Genomic DNA, 10,363 nt, shown 5'->3' with positions numbered 1-10,363 from the left:
GCCGATGCGGATTGATTTTCTACGTCTGCCATTTTTTTCTCGTATTCTCGTATTATTATTATGACAGCAGAATAGATATATACTTGATAGGTAGTATATAGTAGGTAAATATAAACCTAAACGAACCAACCAACACAATTCGAATACACGAGCGCTCAAACTAAAGATATTTTCGCGCCACGACTAAGTTTTTATTGCCTAGAAAATAAACCCGACCGCGGACTAAACAAACACCACGCTCGCCAACATTAAAATTATCGGGGCCTCACACTAGACTTTGGCGTGATGACATCGTTCCTTTTTGACGATCGTCAATGTTTTCGAGCCGACGACAAAACCAATTTTGAAAAAAAGATTTTTCCTATATATTCTGAAATTTATATCAACGAAACGACTATTCTCAGGACCTAGTGACGTCCTTACAGACGCTCGCCGTACCGACGACTTATTCGCGGTTAAAGAGAACATCAAACTGCGACGTCGTCGACAGATACTTACTGGGTAAACGTGAAAAGTTGGTCTTTGGTCTGTCGAAAGTCTAATCTATCCTCTACCGAATGCCAATAAGAATTTTTTTAAATACTTTTGTTTTTGTGCGGAAAAATTCTTTCAAAACAGTCGATGCACGAAACGAAACCAACTACGAAACCGGAACTTTTTGGAAGATGACGGGCCCCAGGAGTCATTAGGGTACATTGAATGCAAACATTAAAAAAAAAATAGTTGTTTATGTTTTCTAAAAGTTTTTTCTATACTTTGGTCTTGATAAAAACAACGAAATCTCAAAAAACATTCGAAGATGCAAACGTTTGATGTAAACTGTTGTATGATAGAAAATGTCACAATAAAAACGTTTATTTTATTAATATTTGTTGTTTTAGTATACTTATAACTTTACCGATGTTTCATTATTGTACAATACTCTATTTTATAAATAAAATGCATTTCTAAATAGAAACAAATTTGATTCGTTTCGTTGCAATGCGTTGTCATCTATACGTTCTAACTATTAGCAACATTCACTGAAAACTATTTTTAAACTTATCAATTTTGTATTTCAATTTCAATTTCAATAGTTAGTTCTATCCACCTACGTAATACAAATTCTGTCACTTTACACAAACACAAAAATGTGTTATAGTGAAGAATATGTAGGTAGTTAGTTACCAACCTATACACGTTAAAATATACTTTGGTTTTATTTGTTTGCATCTTACTGTTTTGTTTTTCTTTACCTAAAGTAAAAACCAAAATTCAACTTGGAACCAAAATTATTATAGAAAAGAACAACAACAACAACAACAACAACAACAACAACAACAACAACAACAACAACAACAGATGACAATGTAGTTTACTTCTTTCGTTTATATGAGATGCTTTTTTTCAAGTGACACTTCACAAATTGTAAATTCTACTAAAACAGATATACCTAATGTCTGTTTGTCTCTTTCTCTCTCTCTCTTGCACTCAGTAATAAATTGGTACTTTTTAATAAATTAATAATACCTAGATAATAGGAAACTCTTTCCTTCGATGTCGACAATGGCGCGCGCGTATAAAATAAAAATAATTATAACTTGGAAGATAATTTAAAAATTATCACTAAAATATTTTTATTTATTTGCCTACGCAATTAGATAGAAATTTGGTAGAAATCTATTTTTACTAATTTGGATGATTTTTGATATATGAACCGAATATTTGATTGCATGTTTCAACAATAACTAAGATTAAATTCTCGAAACGTTTTACGTGGCGTATCATAATCTATTTTGCATTTAGATTAAAAAAAAGTATGTAATGTTTTGGTTAAGCACAAACGTGTTTCTAACTGTTTTTTTTTGTGATTTGAAGTAAAAAAAGTCATATACAAAATGAAAATTTTAAATATGATAGAAAGACAGATTGATAGATTAAGTAGTTTAAGTTTACTAGATATAGATAGTTTAAGTTTAATCTGGTTTTTTTTAATTCTTAAGCACACAACGTCAAAGAAGTTAATTAAAATGTTGCCAAATGTTTATAAATATTAGATCATTTGTCTGCTGATCTACTTAATTCATAAACCGAGTAAGTATTGTAGACTTTATTGAATCAATAAAAAATTTACAACTTTTGATGAAACAAATATGTTTTTTATAAAAAATATTTATAGTGTTAATTTGAAGATATTTAAAAAAATAATATTTGTTACAAATTTTTATTTTATTAACAAAAATTGAAATAGTCATTACAGAACGCCACCGAGTTACTTTAAAATTGAAGAGGATAATTAATAAATAAGTTTATTAAAAAATCGAGAAATATTTGTTTGAATAAGATAGATTTATACAAATTCATTATTGTTTTAAAAATTAGTAAACATGGTTTTCTTTATCTGTAGATATTATAGCTAATAAAGATGCGTAAATTTTCTAGATCAGGCAACTAACATTTTAAGCATTGTCATAAAATTGTCATTTTTTGACTATTTTTCATTTGGAAGTATATTAAGTATTTAATATAAATACTTTTTTTTTGTTTTAATCAGTTATTATTAATTCTATTACATTTATTTTTTTGTTTTGTTTTTACTTTCCAATATTAAAGCTTCTGTACTAATAATATTAGCTTTGTTTGCGTAGGATATTTAGGACTAATCCTAAATTAGTCCAAGACTCATTTAAAGCGCATGTGCGGTTCTGAACCAGCTATGGATTATCGTTTACCACAAACAATAATATACCGTTGTCAAGTATGCAGTAAATGTTTAAAAATCGGAAAACCGCAAAAAATTATCACACATTTATAAAAGAGAAACATTGGTACAAAAAAGTGTAAAATGTAAAAAACTACTCATTTTCACATTCACAAAAGTTATTTTACAAATAATTTCGATTTAGTAATATATTAAATAAATCTCAATAATAAAATAGACAGTAAAGCACCAAAACACGAGAGTAACAAAGACAAAACCGCTTTCGTCAACTGCGCAAGTCTAGAACTAAAAATCTTTGATCGAATGAACATGAAGATCGTTTGGACTGGTTCTGAACTGATCCGGTATCTAGGTTATATTCTCGACCGTGAACGACGGCCTGTAACTAAAAGTTCAGGTTTTTTTCTCATATGTACTGTGCATGCAATTAATGCCAGAACAAGCTCATCGATCGCTATCGTGAACAAAGCTTTTGATTCCCTATCTGTATACCTATGACTAAACGTAATTATCATAGTAAGATATTATTTTATTTATCTGTTTAAGGTTTGAGTATAATTGTACAAGTACAAGTATAGAGTTAAGAAGATAAAGTCAGGTTAGGTCAGGTCAGATCAGGTCGGGTCGGGTCGGGTCAAGTCGGGTCGGGTCGGGTCGGGTCGGGTCGGGTCGGGTCGAGTCGAGTCGAGTCGAGTCGGGTCGGGTCGGGTATTAGAGAGGGGTATTGAAAATGAAGAAATATAAGCAAAAACTTATAAGTGTGCAGAGGAAACTCCTTCGGCCCACATCTTGACTACGCACTCGCGAAGGGTAAGATAGCCACGGGAATGCTGAGATCTCTCGTATGTCGGCGGAGCGCGTTGTCAATTGACAACAAGCTCTTGTTGTACAAATCAGTGATCCGACCTACCATGACTTATGCTTCTGTGGCTTGGGCGTTCGCGCCCTGTAAGACTCGGATGCATAAGTTACAAACTTTCCAAAACAAATTTCTCCGTCAAGCATTCAACGCCCCGTGGTTTGTTCGCAACAACCAATTGCACCGAGAGGCGAAGATGCCGACGATGGAGGAATTCTTCCGTGAGACCGCCGAGCGAGCCTTTTCGAAGGCGGAAGCCCACCCGAACCCCCTGGTGCGAGAGGCCGTTGACTACGACGAAAACGGTCCGTCCAGATGCAAGAGGCCAAGGATGGCTCTCTTGTGATCGAAAAATGCCTTCTCACTCAGATCTTCCGAATCTGGTAAGCATCAAATGTCATTGCCACATTTATCTGTCGCAGCTCTTTTCAGATTCCATCAAATGGATCACTTCGGGGGAATCCCCGGAGCGCCCTCTTCTTTTCTTCTGGCGCCATGCAAACCGGCATGGCTACCCAGCGTGCGTTCAGGTATGAAGGACCAATGGTTCCGATCCCTAAGGTGACGCGAGGGGTTTTAGTGGGTATTGTCGGCTTGCACATTTACCGACCGAGTCCCACATAACCAGACCTAGTCTGGTATGCGTAAAAGCATTTCCCCTCAGATAATAGCAGAGGTCGCTTCTGGCTTCTATCGCCTTTCAAATTAAAGACAGTAGGAAGGTACTTGATAGAACAGGCAACAAGCATAAAGTGATAGAGCAATCTATCACGGCATGGCAAGCCAGATGGGACAACAGTTCCAAAAGAAAATGGACGCATCGCATCGTCTTATCTCGAACATAAGTCGGTAGATGGAAAGGAGAAAACCTGTGAGACAGGTAAATTACTACCTAATACAGTTTTTAATAGGACATAAGGCTTTTCTGTCATATCTACACCGTATGCATCGAGCAGATGATGACCGCTGTGTATACTGCAACGAGGAAGATACAGCCGAACATGTGTTTTTCGAAAACATGTGTTTTATCAACGCGATGCCATTCGATAGAAGTGGGAATTACAAATAAGTAATAAACTTATACATGATAATCTAGTTGAAAAAATGCTCGAGAACAATGAGCATTGGAGAACAGTACAGAAATTTACAGAGGAGATTTATAAAACTAAGAAAATGGGGGAAGAAGGAAGAAATCAATGTTCGAAAAGCTCTGATTCTTCGTAAACGAAAAGACGTAGAAAAATGCCCGCTGAGGGACCTAGATCATCTGCCGTAGGAGGCGGCCAGAAGATGTCTTGGGAACCAGCGTGCACGATCTAAGAACGGAGGCGCTAATTCCTGGAGAAAAAGAATAAGCTTTCACTCCTGACGGTATGGTCAGGTCAGGTCAGGTCAAGTGGCTGAGATGGGTGGCTTAGATTCTATACATTAGATATACCTTTTTCATTGCCTAGTATGGTTGAAAGTGTATTTTGGACATTTAAAAAAACCATACAAATCTTAAGAATGCATCAAGTTCAAGAAAATCTAAGAATGCTTCTCCTGTAGAAATGTCATAAAAAGATATTGGAAGATTAGAAATAATAGTTGTCTGAGATAGTTCAAGCATTAATAATTTTAAAATAGCAAACACATTATATCTTTGATCAAGTTTTGGGTATGGGAAAAAATTGACAAAAACACATTTTCTGAGCACAGAAGCTCGCCGGAAAAACGAAAACTGAACAATGTAAGGAGCTGTTTTAGCGCAATTCTTTAGATTTTATACGACAATTTAAAAAAAGTAAATTTTAGTCTATTTTCCAATTTAAGAAAAAAATACACTGGAAAAAATATAACGAAAATTTTCAAGATATCACAGCTCTAAAAAACTTGGTTTAAAAAGTTACCAGAATTGACCCACATGGATGGGATTCCAAACCCCGATTAACCAAGTGTATGTAATAAAAAGGTAGTTATAGTAAAAAGTAATCAAAAAATTGTTTTGCTAAATTATTGTTTTCTATGTGAGGCCATAAATTAATCATTCCACTCTTGTATATAGTTTTATAAATCGAATTTATAACAAACATTTAGGGTAGATATCTACTATAAAAGATTTGTTTATTATAATAAATTGTTAGTTAATTTCTTTGAGGAAAGTACTATTGATCTATTTATTTTTTATAATTATTAATAATAACTATTAGTGTACCTATTAATAGCGCAAAGTTGTACCTTTGTCGATTGAAGCATTTTCTCAAAATCGACAATATAAATTTGCGCTCGCAACACACATACACAAAACTTTTTCTGAATCTCCAAGTATTAACAATATACCATAATATTCAGAACAAAACCATGTAACAATTTATTAAAATTGGCAATTATTTATTTTCTGTTTACTCGTTGTTACTAGTAACTATAGCTAGTTACAAAAATCACTGGACATTTGATTTCAAAAAAAAAAAAATAATAATAATAATAAAAAATAAACAAAATGGGAGAACAAGCGTTTTTTTCAGTTATGTCGCTTTAAAGCGACAAAGTGACAGTTTTGGAGAAACGTCAACCTTACGTTGCTAATATAGACATTATAATATGTAATAATTATAAATGACAGCACAACAACTTATACTTATTTTAAGAAATCCGCGTCTTAATTATGCACCCAAATATAATACTAAATATTAAACTAAAAAGGATGTACAAACGAGAGAATGTTATAAATATTTTTTAAATTTCTAATTTAAGAGTTCGTCGCTGCTCCTTTCAGATTCCATCAAATGGATAACTTCGGGGGAAAACCCGGAGCGCCGTCTTCTTTTTTTTCTAAGGCAACACGGCATGGCATGGCTGCCCAGGGTGCGTTCAGGAATGAAGAACCAATGGTTCCGATTCCTCAGGTGAAATTGAATTCGTATCAGAATATGTAGTATTGTTTGTAATGTAATAACTAAAAAAAATGAAATTAAGACATATAGAAGAAACACTAAAGAGAGTTAAGAATTTGATTAATCCGAGATGTTACTTTCCTGCTATTTCTTGATTTCTTTTGCGTCGCACTTTTACCGATGTAATTTGTTTTTGCTGTTTCATTTTAAATTTAATTTAAAAAGAGCTTCGATTGATAAAAAAAAATCTAGATTTGAGTGGTCGGTCATTAGATTTATTTTTTACTTAATGAAACAAATTTTATTTACTTTTAAATGTTAATTGTGGTTCTGAAAAGAACCGATTTCATTTTTTTCTTCTTTTTAAACGATGAAAGAAAAAACTTCTCTATTTTGAACTTGTGTATTTGGTGACGGCTTTGGTACCTTCAGAGACTGCGTGCTTTGCCAATTCACCAGGCAACAAGAGACGAACCGCTGTTTGAATTTCCCGGCTCGTAATCGTCGAACGCTTGTTGTAATGCGCAAGACGAGAAGCTTCAGCGGCGATCCGTTCAAAGATATCATTAACGAAACTGTTCATGATGCTCATCGCCTTGCTCGAAATACCGGTATCGGGGTGTACTTGCTTCAATACCTTATAAATATAGATTGCATAGCTTTCCTTCCTCCTGCGCTTCTTTTTCTTGTCGCTCTTCGAAATATTCTTTTGAGCTTTTCCAGCCTTTTTCGCTGCTTTACCGCTTGTCTTTGGTGGCATATTTTTTAATATTTCTAATCTTAATAAAGAAAAAAAAAACACGACACAAACGAACTGTAATACGCACAACGAACACAAAATATACCTGTCAACTTGAAAGTTCAAGCTAAAATCATGGTGCACTACTTGTTAAAAATGTTTTATATACGAATTTACTCCGAATCAAGACCCCACCTTTTAGTATAATCATCCAGTCAGAAATACGACTTCTCTATAAGTAACCGTATAAATACGAAGCCAGAAACGCAACTTTAGTCATTCGCAGTCGCAGTAGTAGCATACAAGTTATACGCGCAGCATATTCTTATAGTTTATTTTGACTTTTCCATAAACTACGAAAACCACCATCATATCAACATGTCTGGACGTGGAAAAGGAGGAAAGGTAAAAGGAAAAGCCAAGTCTCGTTCGAGCAGGGCCGGTCTTCAGTTTCCTGTTGGAAGAATACATCGTTTACTTCGTAAAGGTAATTACGCCGAACGAGTCGGTGCCGGTGCTCCAGTTTATTTGGCGGCTGTGATGGAATATCTTGCCGCTGAAGTTCTTGAATTGGCTGGAAATGCTGCTCGTGACAACAAAAAAACTCGTATTATTCCACGTCATCTTCAATTGGCCATCAGAAATGACGAAGAATTAAACAAGCTCCTTTCCGGTGTGACAATCGCTCAAGGTGGTGTTTTACCCAACATCCAGGCGGTCCTTTTGCCGAAAAAAACCGAAAAGAAACCATAAACAGCTAACTGTTGTCTCTCTAGTTGCTGTGAGAAGCAGCAAGCTACAAAAAAATAATAATATCGGCCCTTCTCAGGGCCATCATTTTTTTAACAAATAAAAAAAAGAATCACAAACTTTTTTTAAAGAGTAAATAAACATACCTACTTAAAGTTACATAAAACTTGGCAAAAATTTATTGCACGATTTAAAAAAAAAAGAGCACTCAAGATGTTTTATTTTCTTAATAGTTTAAAAGCAGGTAAATTTTTATTGCCTCTCCTAGACGGCGAGCTACACGCCGCGCCGGTGGGGGGCTAGCTAATCCATGTATATCGGTTAGGCTTTGATGTTTTCTTTCTTTAGTGGTAATTATTATTTATCTCTGAAAAGTCAAAATTCATCCCTTTAAGGAAAAGCATACGATTGATTAAACAACAAAGTCATAAAAACCACACAACTTTATTTGTTACATTTCCTAGAAATATAAAAACAGTTTGGAAATCAAACATTTATTATACTGGTGGTTTAACTGAGAGCCTTGTGATACGTACTTTTTTCATTTGTTTAGAAATATTTTTGTGGTTCTGAAAAGAACCGTTTTTTTTCGTCGAAAATTAAAATGCGATGAATAGTAGAGAGTAGATTGATGTAACTAACGATGAGGAAGAAACATAAAAACCAAACAATGCTGGTATACCGGTATTGTCGTCGCCTCGTAGTCTCATAGATAAAACATAGGTTATAAAAAAAACTTAACCGCCAAAACCGTAAAGTGTACGCCCTTGACGCTTCAAAGCGTAAACGACATCCATGGCGGTGACGGTTTTACGTTTTGCGTGTTCGGTGTAGGTGACGGCATCACGAATGACGTTTTCGAGGAATACCTTCAGGACACCTCTGGTTTCTTCGTAAATGAGACCGGAGATACGTTTCACTCCTCCACGACGTGCCAATCTTCTGATCGCGGGCTTCGTGATGCCCTGGATGTTATCACGTAAAACTTTACGATGACGTTTTGCTCCACCTTTTCCCAATCCCTTTCCACCTTTGCCACGACCGGTCATTTTGAATGATTATTGATTCAAATTAAGCTTTGTTTCACAAAAGAAAACGACACAGATTTGACTGCTTCGTCGAAAACAACTACCTGCTCGCCAGATTAGTCAACTCATTTTATAGTTTAGTTTCGCTCCGCCTCTTAAGTTACTTTTTTGACCAATCAGATAACGCATAGTGTCACCCTAGTTAATAAAATACGGCGAAAAATTTTGTTGCAGGGTCATATGAACCGTCGCCGTTGTTAGTGACGTACGTAGGTGTTTATGTGTGTGTATGTGTAGTTGAGGGATAAAGAAGTAGTCAAAAAAATGGCCCGTACCAAACAAACTGCTCGTAAATCGACCGGTGGAAAAGCTCCACGAAAACAGCTTGCCACTAAGGCAGCAAGAAAAAGCGCACCCGCCACTGGAGGAGTGAAAAAACCTCATCGCTACAGGCCCGGTACAGTGGCACTGCGTGAAATTCGTCGTTATCAGAAAAGCACCGAACTGTTGATTCGTAAATTGCCCTTCCAACGCTTGGTCAGGGAAATAGCCCAGGATTTCAAGACCGATCTTCGTTTCCAAAGTTCTGCCGTTATGGCACTCCAAGAAGCGAGTGAAGCGTATCTTGTCGGACTTTTTGAAGATACAAATTTATGTGCCATCCATGCAAAACGCGTCACCATCATGCCTAAAGACATCCAACTGGCAAGACGTATTCGAGGAGAACGAGCTTAAAATGAAAAAATAAACAAAAAAAAAAACGGTTCTTTTCAGAACCACAAAATTGTTTACAAATGAAAATGTTTCGCAATATTGACAGTAATTAAAGTAATAGTACGCGGATCATAATGAATTTTAAACTCTGTCAAACAATAAAAACAATGATGCTTTTATTTATGATTGTTCGCTCTGGTTAAGGGTAGGTAAACAAATCGTTTTAATTGATCGGTACTTCAAGAACGGCGGCGGCATCAAAAGAATTTAATTTATTTAAGTAGGTACCATAAAAATGAGTAAAGTTAAATATCGAATAAAGTCATAAAAGTGGTTAGGTAGGTGAGGAGGGATAATGCGTTTTTAGCGCCGACACCCTACAGACATTATCGTTTGTTTGTTTGTATAAATTAATAATTATATTTCGATTTAGGTATATGCAGATAGGTGTGAAAACTTTTTTTTATTTGTATAGAAATTAATTTGTGGCCCTGAAAAGGGCCATTTATGTATGCCCTCGACGGCCTTAAACAGTCGATAATCCAGGACGTCACCACCATCATCATCATCATCATTATCATCATCATCGGTTCGTAGTCGACGACGACGAAGACGACGACAAATGAGATTATTGCCATAGCTCACTTCTTTCTTTTAGGAGAAGCAGGAGATTTCTTCGCTTTAGCAGATATAGCCTTG

The 10,363-nt window shown here is 35.4% G+C and overlaps 1 protein-coding gene across 1 annotated transcript; it reads right to left on the bottom strand.

The window, feature by feature from the left end:
• Positions 1-8,489: 8,489 nt before the first annotated feature.
• Positions 8,490-9,077, bottom strand: LOC135266933 (histone H4). The gene has a single exon (XM_064358410.1). It carries the CDS (start codon positions 8,969-8,971, stop codon positions 8,660-8,662), a length of 312 nt encoding a protein of 103 aa, XP_064214480.1. The 5' UTR covers positions 8,972-9,077; the 3' UTR covers positions 8,490-8,659.
• Positions 9,078-10,363: the final 1,286 nt, after the last annotated feature.

The sequence above is a fragment of the Tribolium castaneum genome, chromosome 1, assembly GCF_031307605.1.
Source record: "Tribolium castaneum strain GA2 chromosome 1, icTriCast1.1, whole genome shotgun sequence".
NCBI classification, from domain to species: Eukaryota; Metazoa; Arthropoda; class Insecta; order Coleoptera; family Tenebrionidae; genus Tribolium; species Tribolium castaneum.
The sequence above is the reverse complement of the archived record's forward strand: the minus strand, read 5'-3'. Positions and strand labels throughout refer to the sequence as shown.

Coding starts and splice junctions, on each gene's coding strand:
- LOC135266933 (XM_064358410.1), bottom strand. CDS start 8,971: ATGACCGGTCGTGGCAAAGGTGGAAAGGGATTGGGAAAAGGTGGAGCA.